Here is a 20,024-nt window from a genome sequence, read left to right as displayed (position 1 = left end):
CATTGTTATTTATTCAAGTCTGTTCATTTCCATCTAGGGTTTGGGGTCTTTTTCCTTCCTTTTTTAATAGGGAAGTGTTTAACCTTAAGATTTGATACATATCTGATTTTATTATATTCTTTTTTTCAGGTCATGCTCAGATTGTCCATCTCTTATTGGAAAGAAATAAGTTTGGAACTATCCCATCTGATAGTCAAGGTGCAACACCCCTACATTATGCAGCACAGAGCAACTTTGCTGTAAGTAGCACATACCCTAAATGTGAGGTAAACATATTATGCTGAAATATTTATTATGTAACAAAGCATTTCAGTTGTTTTTAAAATAGTACAGTGTTGTTTGCACAAGCTTAATTCAGAGTTTTCCAATGTTAAGTGACTTAAATGTGGTTAATTTTAATCTATTAAAAATAGATTTTAAAAATTAAATTTCTGTACAAAGACAAGCCCTTTGATCTATATGTTTGTATTAGGACACACACTAGTCATTTAGGTATTTCAATAGAAAGCAGAACAGCACCTACTATTTTACAGTGCTTTTGTGTTTTAAGGCTCATTATGGCAAAATCTAAGCAGTTACAAGGTACTTAGAGTAAGATCACCTGTATGAGTATTTGCACAGCTGCTTCAGTACCAGTCAAACCAGTCTTTGCCTTCAAGATGATTAACTTATTAATATTTGCTATTATGAATAAGCCATTGTCTCATAAAACATGGATACAGAGTGAGTACCTTTTGTCACAATTCTCCACGAACACTGTATTTTTAAAAGTTTTTAATATTTTAAAAATATTTTTTAAATTCAGAAAACAGAGAAAATTGGTTTCTTGGACAGCCTGATCCTTGTATTTTGGTAGAATAGGTTTTTTTTTTCCAGAACAATATCAGATACAGTAGAGCTAAATATAAAACTCAGCAGTTTAATGATTACTTACGATAGACGTTATTATAGAAGTAGTTCTCAGATGTTAATATAGAAGTAGTTCTCAAGCACTGCAACTTAAGAAGGCTTTTTTCCTGCTGCTTTGTCTCTCATAGTTGAATTATGCCATGCATAGTAAGCTGGGAGCTCCCATCTAAGTTCTCTTCAGTTGTATTATTCATAACCTCCCTTTACAAAAAAGGTTATTTAGTGACTAATGTAGTTATGTAGCATATATTGCAGCATTTTCTCAACAGAGATACTAATTTGTGTCTTTCTTGCCTACCCACATGTTAATTTTCATAAACCAAGCAAAATGTTAATGCTCTTGAGAACCATTCAAGTTAACAAATCCAGAAGTACTACTGAACGAGGGAACTGACCAATGTATATTAATACCACAGCTGTCACCATGTTTCCTCGTGAGACTGAGTTTTTAGTGGGGTTTACTGGGGCTTTTTGGGGGTGGCCTTAGTAAAACCATGAAGATATTTTTTAAATTCAGACTTCTATTGGAGCATATCTCTGTGTATAATTTACACCTTTTTAGAGAATTTTTTATTGATGCTGATTGTTGTCCATTATGTGGTATGTACAATTTGAGTTTGACTCACACGCCTGTAATACATGTGTTGTAAAAGCCTTTCTTTCTAGTTTGAGTCAGACTCATGGGAAAGATAGAATGTTTTTATTTACAATCTGGTGATTATCTCCACATGCTTTTATCTTTTTTTTTTTTCTGTATTGATACATTCCTAAAAAATGATTTTTTCATACTGACTTTCTTTCTCTGGGCTTGATTCAGTTGTATGAAATATCTTCATTATACTGCTGCCTTTTGATCCCACCAGCCAGCCATACTCTGATATCGTTTAGGTTTTTATGGGGAAATAGAGTTGGTGATGGAATCAGACATCCTTTTGTAATTTTGTGTACTTACAATGAATGTACTGTTTCCCATCTTATATGAAGAATCAAACAGGAGAATCTCATTCAGATCTGCAAGTCTCTTTTAATTGGTGATGTATCCAAGAGCCACTGTTTATGCATGCCGAAATGATGTCTGGAGCTCCTTTTTTTTTTTACCACTCTAGTTGTTTCTGAGCACCACTATTTGCATTTTTTCTCTATCCCATACAAATCCTTGAGAAATTCCTACCACTGCATTCCATGTACATAATCAGACAACTGAGTGGAGACACATCCGTGTTTGTTTTGGCAGTAGCATCTATATATTTATGGCTTGAGAGCCACCTTGTTGTTCTGTTCAGACTGTCCAAGTCTGGATAGATGTGGTATGTTTCTTAGCTAAAATGAGATATTTCTTAGCTCCAGACAAGAAGGAGAAAGTATGTTCTTTTGTGTTTATTATAAATATTTGCGTTGCTTTCAGTTTTACTTAACTCAGTATCTTGTTCTTTGTTTTTCTGCGGGATACTTGTTCTAATATGAGTTTTTGTTTTTTAAAGACTGAAGAGACTTAGCTGGCACTTGATTTAGGTGAAGCATTTGTTCTCTAAGACTAACTTATCCCCTCTTATTATAGAAGGAAAAGTTTTAGAGGAAGTTACCTAATAGCCGCCCAGATAGGTTGCCTGAAATTTAGATGGCTTATGTATCCTGCAGAAGGTCCAAATAAATATCCTTTTTAAATATTTGAACTTCACGTGTGAAGGCAGATGCTCTATTAGCATTGATTTTAGTATGCAGAATGCAGAACGAAATGCATTTTATTTTTTTTCTGAATTTTTCTGGAGGTGTCCTTCTCTTTCACATACTTGTATAAAATGATCTAGTAAATGAAATATGGATACCCATGTATGATTTTTGAACACTTAAAAATAATAGTATTTTTCATTTTCTTGGTAGCACAGAATGAAATGATCAAGGTTTGTTTCTCTACTGTTGTTTTTCAGCTTTGTTATTTATTTTTCTCCACTTTTTAAATAGAGATAAAATACATGCATTTTTTCATGACAAAATACATGTAGAATTTAAGTGATCAATAATTTTATTTTCTGATTTCTTAATCATCCTGTTCTAATTTAATTTCATTTTACTTTCAAGTTGTGATAACTTCAGTTTGGAAAATAACAGTGTGGTATTTTCTTCCTCTTTTTCCATTATAAACGCTAGAAAAAAAGAGCTGCTGAAAGAAAGGTTGCTTTGCTAGTACTTAATGGAAAATAAAATTACTTATTTATGTTTGTAGGATTGTGTGCCTTAGTGTTGAAAAGGTCCAGCCTTCATACTGCTTTTCACTTTGCAGGATTTCAAGCAGTGCAGAGCACTGGTAGGGTGCTGAGTTGCTGGCCTAATGAGTAGCCATTTGTATCTGAGGTGTAGTGGTGGTCAGTGTGAGTACACAAAGCTATAAACACATGCTGGTTTGTGTGGAAGGCTTAATGCTTCCACTCCTTATTATTTCTGGCTGGACCATTTTACAATAAACTGATAATTCAGATATGGACCCAAATTCACAAAGCTGTTAGGAACTTAGATCACATTAACATAAGCTAAATGAGAAGTTTCCTATGTTTTTGGAGGGATGAAATAATAAGTAGTGGTCAAAAATATCCAAACCAATGGATAGGACATAGACATTTCAACACCTTTGTGATTATAAGCATTTGATTCCTTGTAGCCAAGGAATTATCATTCTAACCAGAGCATTGACAGAGCTATTTTGGGGTCACACAGGGGAAAGGATAAAATAGTGTTAATACTAAAATATAAAACCAAAATAAAATAATGCAACCCCCTTTTTTGTTGTTTTTTTTTTTTTTTATTGGTATTGGCTAGCCTGTCAGTGGCTCTTAAAAGGTGTTACCAGCTGTTAAATACACAGCTTATGTAAGAGATTAGATAGAAAAGGGAAAATCTTCACCTAGTTTTTTTTCCTACAGTCGTGATTTCCTCTCCCTTTCTTTCCTGTGTGGCTTATTAAGAATTTATCAGCAGGTTAAACAAGTTGGATGTGTTGTTTGAGCGCTGAACACAAACACAGCATTTGAAGAAATAATTCTTTTTGCTTTGATTTAAGTAGAGATTTTAATGTAACAGTTGCAATGGAAAGCCTGGACTTGGCTGTAAAGATTTCTTAATTTCTTCTTTTCTTCTTCTTCTTAATTTCTTCTTTCTTTTCTTTTTTGATTTATAATATTTTAGTAACTTGTTGATAACATTAAATACTAGGAAATATGTCTATGTTGCTTCAAAAGTTGATTTCCTTTTTTTAATAGTCACATTAATGGAGTTTAGCAAACTAAAATATTTGCATTTGCAGTCATATTTAGAATTGAAGCAAACAATATGTCAGGATAATATTCTGAAAGAACATAATTTTAGCTAATGATGTGCTATGAACATTGAGGAAAAGGGCATAGCAGAAAATAAGGTGCTCCTGTTGAGCTGTTACTCTAAATATAAAAAAGGAAAAATGAAGCTGATTTGCTTCATAAACAGCTAAATGAGACAATAGTTTCTTCTTGTTACAGACTCCTTTCAATGTTAATTTCAATAATACGTCTTTTCAGGAAACAGTTGAAGTATTTCTGAAACATCCTTCTGTAAAAGATGACTCGGATCTCGAAGGAAGAACATCCTTCATGTGGGCAGCTGGCAAAGGCAGTGATGACGTCATTAGGACTATGCTGACTTTAAAACTGGATATTGATATCAATATGACAGACAAATATGCTGGCACAGGTAAGGTGCTTTACAATAAAGAGCTGCTGGATGTTTCCAGTTATTGTGTTTTCCACCAAATAAAAAACATTGTTAGAAGCTTTACTAATCTTTTCCTGGAAAGAAAGGATTTATCCTGAAAATATTTCTGCATTAGTTTAATTATGTGTGTGAGTTGCTTCTTTGCCCTATTGTAGGAAAGAAACAAATCTTTTCTGCACAGATTAGACCAGTTCATTTGAAACAGTCAGAAGAAGAAATGTACTGCTATGCTGCTATTTAGTTGGATCTGTAATCCTGGGAAAGGAAGAGCTGTTCTGTATTTTGAAGAATAAAATGAAATACAATTGCATAAAAAGCCCTCCCTGAAAATGCCTGTTAAAAGAAATTGTCAGTAAAGAAATATTTTACAATATAGACCAAACTAACCAGCGAAGTGTCTAACTTATCAACATGAAAATCATAGTTGTTTGTAAAGATATTGTAATAAAGACTAGAGCTATTGCATTTCTGTTGTCTAAACAAGAGGTTAAAGTTGATAACTCCCAAGTTTGTCATCCCATCATCTGCCTAAAGTGAAGATAGATAAGCAACAGTGTTTCAGAATTCAAGCATGCAAGTCATGAAGTTCCAAATTTCCTATAGCAACTGTGAATTTATCTCCTTTAAATAAAAATTACAAGAATCTGTGGTAAAAATATTGTACCTATGTAGTACTTTCAGCAAAAATATCATAACAGTCTGATAGAGAGACAGGTGTTGAAGGGTATGTGTATTCAGCAGTGTTGGAAAAACAGGTAAAAGTAGTGCAGCTGTATAGTGTGCTGATGACATCTGAATAAAAATAGAGGAGAATGTGGATATATTGGGCATAAATTGGAGGGGGTTTGGTAGCAGAGGGAACCTGTGTGGAAAGAGGTCATGAACTACCCTGTGCCAGTCACAGCCAGGTCACAAATTTAGAAGTTAAGTGCAAAAATGTCTATCTAGGTATAATAAGTAGTAAAATGATAGCTGATAGAGCACACATAAATAATACAGCAGAGGGCATTTCTCCTGAAAAGAAAACTATGTTATTTTAAACAAACAAGAATGTATATTGCAATGGTTGTTTATATATATAAATTATAAAGTATTTGTTTTAAGATGTGCTTCAGCATTATCTTTTGACTTCACACACACACAAACTAGCTTAAGCTACGTGCTTAGATTCAGGGAACTTGCAGCGTAGATCTGTCCCAGCCAAGAAAAAAAAGATATGTTTAACAGCTTTTCTCTTTTCAGATCACACTTTCAGTTACATAGAAATGGTAAATAAATGCAATGTCAGGGCTGTGTGGTTTAGGACTTGAAATATAGCATGTATGAATATTACTTTCATATAAAACAATTTAAATTTGTATTTCCTTTGGCTGCATGGGTGGGTCTTTACACAAAAAGCCAAATATAGTTACCAGAAAATTCTATTTAAATATCTAAATTCTTGCTTTCCTTGCAAATCCACACAAAAAAACAGTCTTTCCACATTATGTAGTTTGTAAATTTTGAGTTTAAGAAATAGTGCAACAAATAAAATCTCAGTATTCATGTTTGATGACTTTACAAACTACATACTCCAACATTTTAGTCTTGTTTCATCTTTTCTCAGTCTCACTTATATTTGCTCCTTCCTAACAGTGCCCTTTTAAATACCTCACAGTATTTGTTTCAGACCTTAAAGTGCAGTAATGTTGTAGTCACTGTACAAATCTCCTTTAAAAAGGTTTTCTTCTTTGCAGACAGTAGTCTCATCCTGTGTTTCTGAAATTACTCAGGTGTGGGTTTCATGCTTGAATAATTCAGGTGGTTGGGTTTATTATCTTTCGGTCTTAAACCTTTCATAGCAGTGATGTGTAATCACCTTTTAATCTTGATTTTGTTGTAGGGCTTTTAGTCCAGGGAAATGAATGGATTTTCCATTTACTTGAAGCCACACTTGTGTAGAACACACTAATAGTCTTACAGTGGGGAACTACGTCGTTCATTGCCTGCTGTCGAGCAATCCAAATTTTACCATTGTACAAGCATGTTCAGTAGCATGGGCTTTATTATAGCGAGCTGTGAACTTAACAGGAAGCCCACCAGTAAATCACTCTCTGATTTCAGACCTGGTTTTTCGGGTTTTTTTATGGAAGGTTCTTAATCGTTCTCAAGTTTTGGTGAGGGAAAAGTAGCATTGTATTCTGATGGGGCAACTATGCAGTAATAGAAAATAGCGTACATGCCACCCTGCCTGGGATACAGTTGCTGAGCAGAGTTCAAGGTTGTGTTTTTCTGACTTTTGTGTGCCGACTCAGCTAAGCTCAGTTATAATGTTGCGTTAACGCAGCCTTTTGCTTTTGCTTAAAAAGAGCAAGCTCTCCATTCAGCTTTGCTAGAACATCGAGACTCTCCCGTATTGTGTAGGAGAATGACACCAAGGGAAAGGAATTTCCCTCTTCTCAGAGATCAGCGCTGCAGGAGCATTACAGGGGCAGCTTTATAGCTCTGCGTCACTGCATACAATAGAGAGGGCTCTGTCTGTCGGCGGAACAAAGGGCCTATTGTGACCAGCTGGCTGAAGAATCTCTTCAGTCACCGTGACTCCATCACAGAAAATTTGGCTTACAAGAAAATATTGAGCACAAAGTCCGAAACAAGATGCCTGCGTCAGAATGAGTGATAGGGGGGAAGAACCGGCCAAGCTGACACAGCAGCTCTTTTTCTATTGTATTGTTATACACACCCCATGTGTCATCTGATGGAGTGGTTTACTGCCTTTGGTTTCATAAGAAGTACAGTACAAAAAACAGAACCTAGAGTTTACTGTGAGGTCAGACCATGAAAACCAGGCCCATCCAAATGTACGAAGTGGCAGGGATCTCGTTCTTGTCAAATTTCTACTAATAGCCACCCACTCGCCTAGGTGCTGCAGATCTTGCTGCTTACAGATGTGTTTCAGGAGCGTGATGAGTGCCCCTGTGCATTTTAGCTGCACCAGTTAAACATCAGTGTCATCTTAAAGGCATGATTTCAATTATTAAGGCAACACATCTCATAGTGTCTCTGGCTGTGGCCCCAGTTCTTATAGGAAGGGCCTCATTAGTCTGTATCACAGTTCAGTTACTGTCACTAATTTTGAGAATTTGTTTTAAGGCAATGCACTTCAGCTGGATTTGATTCACATGCAGTAGGAACAATCTGTGCATTTTAGTTTAACAGGTTATGCTGGGTTAGTCTCATAAACTGTGTGAAGCTGATACCAGTGGTAAACAGTAGCAAATACAAAAAGCCTGTCTGTTTTGATACACTGGCTATGGTTCAAGAAGCAATTCCTTCTAACGCTGGCCTTCGTGGTGTGCCTTTCTGTATAATGCCTCTGCTGGATCCTGACCCTGCCTTTTTTAACATTAAACAAGTAGAGGCATGCAGGTACTGTTTACAGCCCTGCATTTTGCTTGCTTGAGCAGACTGAGTTCTCACCAAGGATGAATATTTGTGAAATCTCATGGGGAAATATGAATTCACTTTATTAAATGCACATTTATGAGTTGCACTGTTTTGTATTTTCATTCTAAATTACTTTGATTTTGTCATCTGTGAATAACTACATGTAAGGCAGTATGAGAACACAGATGATCTGATTCAATTCTGACTATAGGAAATAATCCAAAACCTTGTGAAATCAAATTGTAAGTGAAATCACCAATATATGTGTCCTTCATTGGTTTGAAATCTCATTGCCATGTATAGTTTTCCTTCAAAAAGAACACTGAACTGGTTGGTCTGGCATTTGAACATTTTCCTCAGCTCCAATGCCACCAGGATGCTGTTTTAGCCGATAGCAACTTCAGTTTATAGGACACCATGTCTTTATCTCCGAGGTCTTACTCAGGTAGCTCTGTGTTATTTGTTGGTTTGGACTCAGTGAAGTTTCCCTATATTCAAAGATGAGAAGGCAAAGAAAATTATGGAAGAGTAGGAGTCTGCAGAATCAGCTTTGCATAATTTTCATACAACTGAACTTCATAAATTGTAGGGATGAGACAAACAAAAATGCAGTATCTGGTCTGTCCACCATATTCTTCTCTTTTCTGAAGAAAATAGTGAGCTGCAGGTACTGAGAGAGATGTGATGGCCTTGCTACCTAATTTTGTGTAAAATTTTCTCCAAGTAATTTTTAAAAAAAAAAGTAGCTGAGTGTTTACTCTGAGTTGGTTTTAATTAAGACAGTTTCACTTATTTGAAAAAAAAAAAAAAAGGTATTTTCAGAAAAACGTTGAAGAAATAATGAAAGCTTTCTTTCCCGGGCACTGGAGTTTCATTTCCATTGGGGTGATGTAAGAAATGCCACAAAACCAGAGACAGAAGTTATATTCTGTTATTTTCTGTTAATCAGAAGCTGCTAAACTTCCGCAAATCCTCAGTGTAAGCCAGTCTTGGTGGTGTTAAGGTTAAAATTCCTACTTGTACAAGTTAAAACCATATTTCAGGGCTAACAGTTTTTCTGCTTATTTTTCTTTTGCTTGTATGGCAAGGAAATAATGTGATTAGTGATCACTTGTTATGATTCTTCAGTTTCTTGTGGTCAAAAAGCACTTTTTTTCCACCAAAATGGTTGAAATTAATTTTTATTTTGACTGTTCTAATTGTGAACCTCCAAAGCTCATGTTATTGTGATTTCTTTTTCCAATTACTTTCTTCTTTTAGCGTTACATGCTGCTGCCCTTTCTGGCCATGTCAGCACAGTGAAATTGCTGTTGGAACATAACGCACAGGTAGATGCTTTGGATGTGATGAAACATACCCCGCTTTTCCGAGCCTGTGAGATGGGACACAAAGAAGTGATACAAACACTCATTAAAGGTCAGCTGTTATGAATTTACAAATCTGCTCAGAGTTCTGGTGCTACTTTCTGTGGGACTGGGAGATAAACAGCACAGCTGAGCAAGAGCTGGGGTAGAAAATTACTTCTCTAAGGCAGGTTTTGTCTGTAAGTACCCCTTGTGGAACAGCACTAGTAAATGTAAGAGATGTCAGAATGTTGTGCAAAATGGCTAGAAGAGTTAAATATAAAACTTTCACAATTGGGATACTTCTTTTCATAACTCTTTTATGCTGAAGCCTTTTCAAGTATGTTCTGGTCTTTCAAACCGCCTCTTACCCTGGCAAGTAATTGGTTTTCTTTCTTTTTTTCTCCAGTAAATAAGACCAAATTAAGCTTTCTTCTCTTTTGTGAGAAAGAATTTTTAGGCTTCTTTGAAGACTTTTTGACTATTTAAATGAATCTTTATTTTTTAATGAAGGTAGTATCAAAAATCCTAAACGATTAATATTTCCCTCTGGTTGGTTTTTATAAGCAGTATTTTATTTGTAGACAGAAATAAGATTTAACAACTTACACGGTTCTAGATAATTGTAAAATTGTGAAAGAACAGTGGTAGCTTACATGCAAAATTTTGTCCTTTTAGCTTCACAGAAAAGTTCTAAGTAGGTGGAAGCAGTCTCCCTCCTACTTGAGGTACTACTGTCCCATTTATGGACACTTGAAGTATCCAGGCTAACAAGTTGCAAGTTGCCATATGCTCGGCATATTTTAACCTCCTGTTAAGTTCTTCCTACCACCCCCTATGCCATTTAGCTTTTGTAGATGCAAGAAGCTTGGTTATCAGAGTCTGAGTTATGTTTAATTAAATAATCTATGATATAGACAGTCATTGTTGCTGGTTGGTTCAAGTTTTTATATGTGTGGAGTTTTATTTTTGTCTGGAGTTTTTACGTTTTACAAGAGCACATAGAGAAATTAATTATCTGCATAAAAGAGTCTTAGCATGCTTGAATTTAAAAAAAAAATCAAACTATTTCAAAAGTAATTCTTACACTGTGAATATTTTGTCTTGTCTGCTTTAGAGATTTAAAAAGATATTTCAACTGAAGTCTAACTTTCAAAAGTGATTTTGTTGTTAAGAAATAGAAGTTTCACTGAAAATTAATAGGCCTGGAACAAATAAAGGCTAGGTTTTTCAAGGGCATTTGACAAATCTGGAGATTCTAAAGCATCTGCAAGGACATTCGCCAGCTTGTAAAAAGTCAGATGCCAGACCCTCACTGAAGCTGTATCATTCCCAATCCATTTTGACTTAGATCTTTGAATTTGAGTAACAAAGTTTAAATTACTTTCAGAAATATTTGTCTGAACTGTCGGTTTGCCAAATAATTCTAGTTGAACATAAATTTATTCTTTTTATTTCCCTTTTTATTCAAAAGTTTTTTCTTTTTGTGTTTAAAAATGTATTTGTTGTTACAGGAGGAGCAAGAGTAGATTTGGTGGACCAAGATGGCCATTCACCCCTTCACTGGGCAGCCCTGGGAGGCAATGCTGATGTCTGCCAAATCTTGATAGAAAATAAAATCAATCCTAATGTGCAGGATTATGCAGGCAGAACACCTCTGCAGTGTGCTGCTTATGGAGGTTACATTAACTGCATGGTAGTGTTACTGGAAAACAATGCAGATCCAAATATTCAGGATAAGGAGGTATGTTGTTCTCCACTGGGCTGTTTAATTAACTTCAGAATAATTGTAAGTCAAAGCATTTTCCCTTTCTTCAAGGTCATTTTCTTTTCTCGGACATAGAGAAGCACCTTTGCTGCTGTTTATCACAACATAATTTTCCCTATTGAATGAAATCTTGAATGAAAAGTAATATGAATTAAAGATTTGTGGTTTTCCATATCACTTTTGACTTTTCCTTGTCAAAGTGTGATCTTATGAGGAGTCATTAATACTTTGATTTCTTAACTTCTATCATTCCTTATTAACTGTTTTATAGTCTGTAATGTGTTTCTTTAGCATAGAGATAGAGCAAGTAAGATATTTCAAGTGAGATTGCCCAAGAACTGCTTCAATTACTTATCCACATAAATATCCACAAATGTGTCACTCTTCTGGGTGAAAATAAAAGAACACTAACTAGTTTGTGTGTTCTTTTGTGCCATTATTCAAGCAGTAAGTGAAATTAGGAGCCAGAATAATTGTGCAACATATAACAGATTTCTTTGTTATATGACATAATTTCTTAGAAGTCAGTAGAACTTCATCAGTCAAAAGAATTTCACCCAATTTGTTAAACTTTTCCATAGCTATTCATTGTAGAGCATGGATAATTCCAGGTAATGGAAGTGGTTCTCATTATGAGTTCTGCAGAGCATGCTGGGGAGATTTTCCAACCTGCTACCAGCTCTGTGTATGGAATCAGCTGCAGTACAGCTGAAGACATCAGCTCCACCTATTCCACACAGAGACGCTGCAATGCTCTTCAGCCCCTGGAGCTGAGGAAGCAGCTTGCTACCACCAAACTCAGAATGTCTTTGTGTTTTTCTGTGGTACTCAGCCTTCTAGGTATTTCCTACATGTGGAGTTCAGAAAAGCAAGATGCAGACAGGAGGCATGGCCTAGAAGTGAAGTGAAATTCTTATGTTTGGTTGATATTAACTTAACTTGAACTATTAACTGAACCACGGACTGTGGTTCAGTGATCCCAGTCCCAAGAGTGGTCACATGTGAGCTGGCTGTGTATAGAGTGCAGCTTGAGAGTTGGACTTCGGCTTCATGTGAGAGAAACTAGACTTCTGAACTCAAGCTCATTTCGAAAGCAGAGCTGGAGTCTTCATTTGTTTGCCTGGCCTGATAAGCTTTCCTCAAACTTCATCTGATTATTGAATTACACAGAATTCATGGTGTTTCGGAGCAGCCATGAAAACATGTTGATGAGAGCTTCTTTAAACCTGCGTGGCATAGTTGCAAAGAAAGCAACTGTAGACCTAGTCTCCTAATGCTGTTTTTCATCTGCTTTAGGTGGAAAAACACTAGTGTTGCAATTTTGTTTTCAAAAAAAAAAAAGTTTCTTCATTTTTAAGTGCTGTATTCTTTTATTTGAGCAAGGAAGTTATTTAGAAGAATTAGTTTGTCCTTCATGTCCAGGAAAGCATTGAATTACAGTATGATTTACAACTTTTCTTGTGCCATGATAGAGTTTGGGGATAATATTTACTTTTGTTCTGTTCTATTGTTTACAGGGAAGAACTGCTTTGCACTGGCTCTGTAACAATGGCTACCTTGATGCTATTAAGTTGCTGCTTGGTTTTGATGCTTTCCCTAATCATATGGAGAACAGCGAGGAGAGGTATTGCTTGTCTGAATGCATTATTTTGTAATTTAGCAAAAGTGCTACCTACCGCTTTAAATGTTAAGCATTCAGATATTGCCAGAGAATTGTGATCTTGTATCTAAAAGGAGTGCTTTAATCTTGGGCTTCATTGTAAGCAGCTTTTCGAATGTGAAAAATGTGTTCTTTAAGTAAGACATTGCAACTTCAATTGTTTATACTTTTGAACCTTGAACTTACAGAGATTTCTGCACGTATTTACTCATTCTATTCCTGTTTGAAATTTTAAAGATCTTTTTCATTTATGTGAAGTTGACAGTGGATATGTATGGACAAAGGATAAAAAGGAATTTCTGCTGCTGTTGGAGTAGACTGGAATTTTTCGTTTCTATTTGCTAGGACTACAGTGAGAAGAAAGAAAACAGGAGAAATGTAATGCTGTGTTTTAAAATAGCAATTACAAATTACCTGGTGGTTAACTGTATTCTAAAGGCCTAGTTTAAAAAAAAAATCCTTCTATAATCATAAAGAGACAGTAAATTTGCATCTCTTTTCTTTGTCCTTCATTGACATATAAATAATAGTTTTTTAAAAGTCATATGGGTTGTGGAGTTCAAACTAGTCATCTGACTGTGGAGATAATTACTATTAGCACAAATCTATAATGTCTTTTTTAGAGTAGATGACCTCCTCATAATTACAAATAAAATTATGTTCAGTATGCCATATAAATTTGAATATTTCAACATTTTAAATAACTTAAGTGCTTCAAAACCCTATATTTTTAGTGCTAAATTTGAAACTTCCATACTTATCCCAGTTTTTAATTGCTTTCTTCTTCCATCATTTATCTTTTGTTCTCTGCTCTAAACCACTCAGATCTCTCTTCCTTTTTGGTTCTTATTTTTTATTGAGAAACACAAATGAAAGTATAAGTAGTTCCTAATTAAGTAGTACCAATGCTTTCTTTAGTAATTTTTGACAGAAAATTAAATAAACAGTTGTAATTAAATTACTCTTAATAAGTAAGATTAAAAGCCGCTATTTTGCCAGAAAGGAGTCTGCTATTTTCCTTACTTTGTAGAAATGTATTAATGATGCTCAAATGGCAGAAAAAGACCTTACCTGGGCTTTTGCTATAGTCATTCAGTTAGTGTCTATTTTTGTTTCCCTTCTGGCACTAGTGTATGTTCTTATGTATAAACCTAGATTACTCAAAATATGACTAGCACTATTCCAAATGTCTGCCCTGAAGCACTAGTCTATGTGCAGAACAAAGCAGATCCCCAATGTTTCTAGATGAATCAATCTTTAAATATAATTCTTCTTAAAATATATATCTAGTATATAAAAATTGCACTCTTGCCTCTTAATAAACATCAACAAAACCTTATTTTATTGTTAAGAGATCAAAGGTTTGGAAAGTGGAAAAATCAAGTCGAGTGTTGTAAGAGAGTAAAAATAACCTCATGGATACAGTTCTTCTGTAATTGGATGAAATGGGTTTTTAATCAGTAACAATTTCACCAAATAGTAACTTTTTCCCCAATATACCTATAGAAAGAAGCTTCCCTGCTTCTCTTAGAGTGCAATGTGAGATAGTAGTCAAAATTCAAACTTAGTGCTTAAAATTAAATAGGTTTGTGAAAAGATGGAGCTGAGATTTCATCTAGGATTTTAAGCTGCCCGCTTGCTTGCAAGTATGTGATGAAGTGCTAGTCTGGAGGGTGAAGGGTTTGTTGTTCTTTGCAAATTTATTTTGTAATCTAATGTGTTGTCCTGGGTGCTTCATGTGATGCCAGGCTACCTGCTGCTTATCCAGCTTCATGCTAAATTATATATAGCAGCTGATGGCTGATGTCTTCTTTGCGTGTTTTCCTGTGAAGGCAGCTTGATTTAAAAGCTATTTGCTTTAGAGAGAACCAGTGGAAAAGAAAATTTATAAGAGGCTTTGAACTGACACAACAGAGTAATGGCTGGTTGTGAGGAGTGTATGTGAGCAGCCTTGAATGGGTAGTGCCCTCTCATACCAAGTCCTATTCAGGTTTGATTTGAGTGGTTTTCTTTACTTTCAAATGTAGCTCTAATGGAGTTAGAGAGTCCACATTTAAGAATATGGGTCTTCGAGACAGGGGTCCATAATATAATACATTGTCTTGGTACATACATGCTAGTAGCATAAAGTTTACTTTAGTATCTTTTGTACCTATTAATGAATATATTCGAAACTAGGTATACTTTAAAAATGTGTTTTTCTGAAATGAGGTACCTTCTGGAGTTCCTGTTCCTGGCTTATCAAAAATCTGTATCTCTTTAAATGCTATCAGCAACACACCTTGACACACAAATTTTCATGTTATGTCATTGTCTTTATTCCTGCAGACACTTCAGTTCAGGTACTGTTAATCCTTCCATCAAATCATTGCTGCGTGACAAGTCCAATTGTGCTTTCTGTCTGTTTTGCTTTGCTTACCAGCATTGCGTCCTAGCAAGTTACCATCAAAAAGAGCCCTAATTTTCACAATCGCATGCATTGACACTTGCTATTTGATAGTCTTGTATTGTATGGTCTTAACTATGGTTTGTGACTGATAATTTTCTGTCACTAGATGTCTTTGCCTAATGTTTTAGCGTTGGCGAGGGAGGTATGTACATTTTGCTCCTGTGTTGACAGTGGGAATTTTGGGAATTATTTTTAAAAGTGCTTAGGTATCTTAACACCATTAAAAAGCAAAGCCATTTAATATTTTTAGCACCTGTGTCCACTTGAAAACAGACTTAAGTCTTCCTAGTCATTTAAAAAAAAAAAAGTTCTCCTTTGATGCAGGTATAATCCTGCTGCTTGGTCAGTCCTCAGTCATTGTTATAGAAGCAAAACCAGGTTTGACAGTGAATATCTAGAACTTCATATGGAAATGACACAAAAAATATTTTAATTTGCTTTTTATTTAGATGATATTTGTATATGAGAACCTCAATAACACCTTTTTAAGATTCCTTGCCTTAAGCAATTAATTCTATGGATATGGTTTTGGAGGATTTTGGTCCAACAATTCATATAGTCTGCCCCTATCTCCCTTATATTAGGAGACTGAAATAAGCCTTAAACATCATCACAGTTTGTAGAATGAGTAAGACAGGAAACTAATATTAAAAAATTAGTGAAACAGCCTACTGAAAAGAGCGTTTAATCAGTCTTCATACTAGAAGCTGCCTTGTTATGAAATGAGGATGAAGAAAATGCACATTACGGTTAGAATTCTTGTTCTGTGATAGTTATTGTGGGTTTGATGTTTTGTTTTGTTTTTTAGATACACTCCGCTTGATTATGCCTTGCTTGGTGAACACCATGAAGTAATTCAGTTCATGTTAGAACATGGGGCTCTGTCTATAGCTGCCATACAGGACATTGCTGCTTTCAAAATTCAGGCTGTCTACAAAGGATACAAAGTTAGAAAGGCTTTTCAAGAGAGGAAGAATCTTTTAATGAAACATGAACAGCTGAGAAAAGATGCTGCTGCCAAGTAAGTCTGAGACTTGAAATATGCTCCAGCAAATAGGCATTTGTCATAGGTTTGTATATATCAATGTATGATTTTATCTGTTGCTCATCATCACTTATTGTTCCTCTTAGTAAAATTCCTGAAACTGTGGGAAGCATATAATGGATTTTTTTCCATACACCTGTAGATGGAAATTATTTTCCAGATAATCCCAAATTAAATAACAAGCTTTATATAATACACAAGAATGAGGCAAAATACCAAAAGCTGAGAAAGTAGCACATTAGCATCCATGAGTCTTTACCTGATATTCTCTATGATGATAAAAAGGCTTTGAATAGTGTTTTGAAAAGCACTACATTCATCACTGTAAATTATTGACCTATCAACTCTTTGATATTAGTTTTGAAAATAAATTAGTAAGTAGATGAAGAAAAAAAACCAACAAACAGGAAAAGCCTTAACTTACTGTTTCACAGAGAAGGTTGTGCTTTTCTAGCAAATGGAACTCCTGGATTTTATTTGCAACTTCTGTCTTGGCAGTATCATTCTCTGTGCTTACATTTTCTGCTCTTGAATTAGAGAGTTACCTTGAAATCATTATATTAGATTATAGATAATTAACATGTGCAATTCAAATAGTTATTTGTAAAATGTGTAGGTTCTGACTGAGTTTCTACCCTATTTAAATGAGGTAATGGTAGCAAAGTGGTGAAATTCTAGAATCAGAAGGTACGTAAATGATTATCAAAATGCTTCGCTTGGGCTTTATACTTAAGATTCATAATATGAAGAAGAACAAATTAGCACCTGGTTTCTCTTGAAGAAATCTAATGAAAAAAGCATAACAGTCTGGAAGATTTCTGCATGATTTCTGTAGTATTATTTCTGTAAAGAGAGGCTATATCATTGAACATACAACATAATTATTGCACCTAGAGGTATTTTTGTTGATTCCGTGTATCACAAACAAAGTCAGCTGCCCTCTGCTCTATTTCGCAGTTGGTAGTTTGATGTTCTACTTAACTGGCCAGTCTGACCTTCATTGGGTTTGAATGCTGCTACTACTCTATTGGTGAATAATTACAATTTCCCTGTGAGAACCAAAGATAGAAATATCAGATAACTAATCTCTTGCTCACATCTTTAGATCCTAAAGTTGTAATAAGCAGCTCTCCTACTGTTAGCCTTTTCTGCTGAAGTCAGTAGGAGCAAACCCATGCATGGAGAAGCTGCCTCTGAAAATGTCCTGAATATCTTATGTATTTCTTTTTAATTTGGAGAAATCTGCTTCTTGCTGTGTGGTCACAACTGACTTCAGCAAAGGAGGTAATTTTATTCTTTGTGATGACAGTCATTTTTAGAAGAATCTGTGATACCCCATCTAGAAGATTGAATAAAAAAGTATTGCCTCATGGAAATTTGTGGGGGGGTTATCATTGTTTTCCTTTGTGAGTTTCTGATGTACTTTCTGAAACTTACTAAGCTGCTGTTGATTTGTTTGAAAACAATAGAAACAAAGTTTGTGTACCAAATACCATAAAAACAGAATTAAAATACAATTGGAGTGTACAAGCAAATCAAGTTGTCACATAACAAATTTTATTTAATTGCAATTTTATGATCTGTAATAAACTGGAGGGGACATTATGTTGTCATCGTTTTGCGTACCCATCTGTGCATTCCACAGCTAAAATTGGCCAGGGTGTTGCTACATACAAAAAACCAATATTCCTACTGATGTTCAAAAATCCGCTCTCCAGATGAAAATATACATTATGTAGGAATCCAGAATGATGGTGAACTCCTAGATTGAAACTCCACCCCCCATATATTTTGGTGTTAGTATTTAAAACTTGCTTTGTAATATGTTACTTTAGACTGTCTCACTAATATAAATCATTCCTAAGTCTGCATGTTTTTAATTAGTGGGGTTTTTTTCTTTTACAAAAAGTCAACCAACATCTCATACCTGTAGTATTTTCTGATAAAGTTACATTCACTGTATTCAATGCCTGTGAAATATTTCTATACAAACGTATTCTCACATATTGAACAAACCTATATCAAAGAAATGGTAATTTATAAAACGAGGATTGATGCAGGCCAAAACAACACGCGCGCTGTTATGTCATTAGGCAAAGAGACACATCAGGAGACCAATTTGGCTAAGCAGGGAAGCCGTGACAGAGCTCAAACACAAAAAGGAAGTGTACAGGATGTGGAAGCAGGGATGGGCTGCTATGGTTTAAAACCATAGCTTGGTAATGTAGGGATGGTGTCAAACCAGCCAAAATTCAAATGGAGTTGAGGTTTGCAAGGGATGTGAAACGTAATGAGTTGAGCTTCTGCTTCCACATTTATAGTAAAAGGCTGAGTAAGGAAAACATGGGCCTGTTGCTGAATGGTGTGAGTGATTTAGTGACAACAGACACAGGTGTGGCAGAAGTACCAAAGGTGCCAAGACAACTAACCGGTGTCCTTAAAAGGCCACTTTCTGATATCTTTATGAAGGTCACAGAGGTCAAGGAAGGTCCCCAACAAGGAGGAAAGCAAATGTTGCACCCAACCTCAAAAAGAGCAAAAGAACAATCTGGGGAACTGCAGAATGGTTGGCCTCACTTTGGTCCCTGGGAAACTTGTAACAGTCATAATTTGAAATGAGATATTTTGACTGGAGAGTTGTTCGATCTCTGTCCTTGAAGGTTTTCAAGACCCAACTGCATAAAACCCTGAGCAACCCAGTCTGACCTCATGGTTGGGCCTTTTTTGATCAGAACATTGGCCTTGATGACTTCTGAGAACCCTTCAGATTAGATCTCAGGAAGAAATTTTTTACTATGAGGGTGGTGAGACACTGGAACAGGTTGCCCAGGGAAGTTGTGGATGCCCCATCCCTGGAAGTGTTCAAGGCCAGGTTGGATGTGGCCTTGAGCAACCTGCTCTAGTGGGAGGTGTCCCTGCCCATGGCAGGGGGGTTGGAACTCGATGATCTTTGAGGTCCCTTCCAACCCAAACCATTCTATGATTCCAATACGTTTTACCTTATGATCCTATGATCTTTTGGGAGAGGGCGTGTACAAGCATTAAACATTTTAACAGGCATAAATGTAGCACTATAGGTGTTTTTCTTTAGTGGGAGTGAAAGTAACTGGTTATTAATAGGTGGGATGGAGAACCTAGCAGGAGGGAAGCAGTGCTTTAGGAGAGTAGCACAGAGGCAATCAGGGAAGGAAGCAATCAAAAAACAGTCAGACTACATACAGGTAAAATGATGAACATTTAAAACTTTTTCACAAAGAGGCTTTTATTTTACTTTTTACATACCCAGGTCTTTAGTAATAGAATATTTAAGGGTTTAAAGCATTTTCAGAGGAAACTGATGTCCAATATATTGGTTTTTTTAAAGGGTTGCAGAACTCATTAATCACTTGCTAACTTTCTTTTTGAATTTCTCAGGATAGATTCCTGAATCCGTACTTCTGTTTTTACTAAATCTTCTACTTCATTCTGACTAGTTGGAGGGAACTGATTGAGAATGTGGATATGAAAGGGAAATGGATGAAAGTGAGTAAGAGTAACTTACTCATGATATTTAGGAAGAGAAGAACAGCAAGAAAATGAAAATGTTCAATTAAATAGCCTTCAATAGATTGAGAAAAATGTTCTAGCAGCAAGAGAGTACAGGTAGATTATGAGGTTCTTCAAAAAAAACTGGTGGTAAGGTC

General features: G+C 35.6%; 1 protein-coding gene across 2 annotated transcripts in view; it reads left to right on the top strand.

Moving 5' to 3' along the window:
* INVS (inversin) overlaps window positions 1-20,024 on the top strand; it is a 93,729-nt gene that overhangs the window by 53,345 nt on the left and 20,360 nt on the right. For both annotated transcript variants that reach the window (XM_014938479.1, XM_014938480.1), the window contains 6 exons: window positions 130-239; window positions 4,458-4,629; window positions 9,337-9,492; window positions 10,934-11,163; window positions 12,705-12,811; window positions 16,105-16,317. In XM_014938479.1, the coding sequence (XP_014793965.1) occupies window positions 130-239; window positions 4,458-4,629; window positions 9,337-9,492; window positions 10,934-11,163; window positions 12,705-12,811; window positions 16,105-16,317 (988 nt within the window). The remainder of the gene's footprint in view (window positions 1-129; window positions 240-4,457; window positions 4,630-9,336; window positions 9,493-10,933; window positions 11,164-12,704; window positions 12,812-16,104; window positions 16,318-20,024) is intronic.

This window comes from Calidris pugnax, unplaced genomic scaffold, assembly GCF_001431845.1.
Source record: "Calidris pugnax isolate Ruff unplaced genomic scaffold, ASM143184v1 scaffold13, whole genome shotgun sequence".
Classification (NCBI taxonomy): domain Eukaryota; kingdom Metazoa; phylum Chordata; class Aves; order Charadriiformes; family Scolopacidae; genus Calidris; species Calidris pugnax.
Note: the sequence above shows the minus strand (reverse complement) of the source record. Positions and strands in the feature narration are given on the sequence as shown.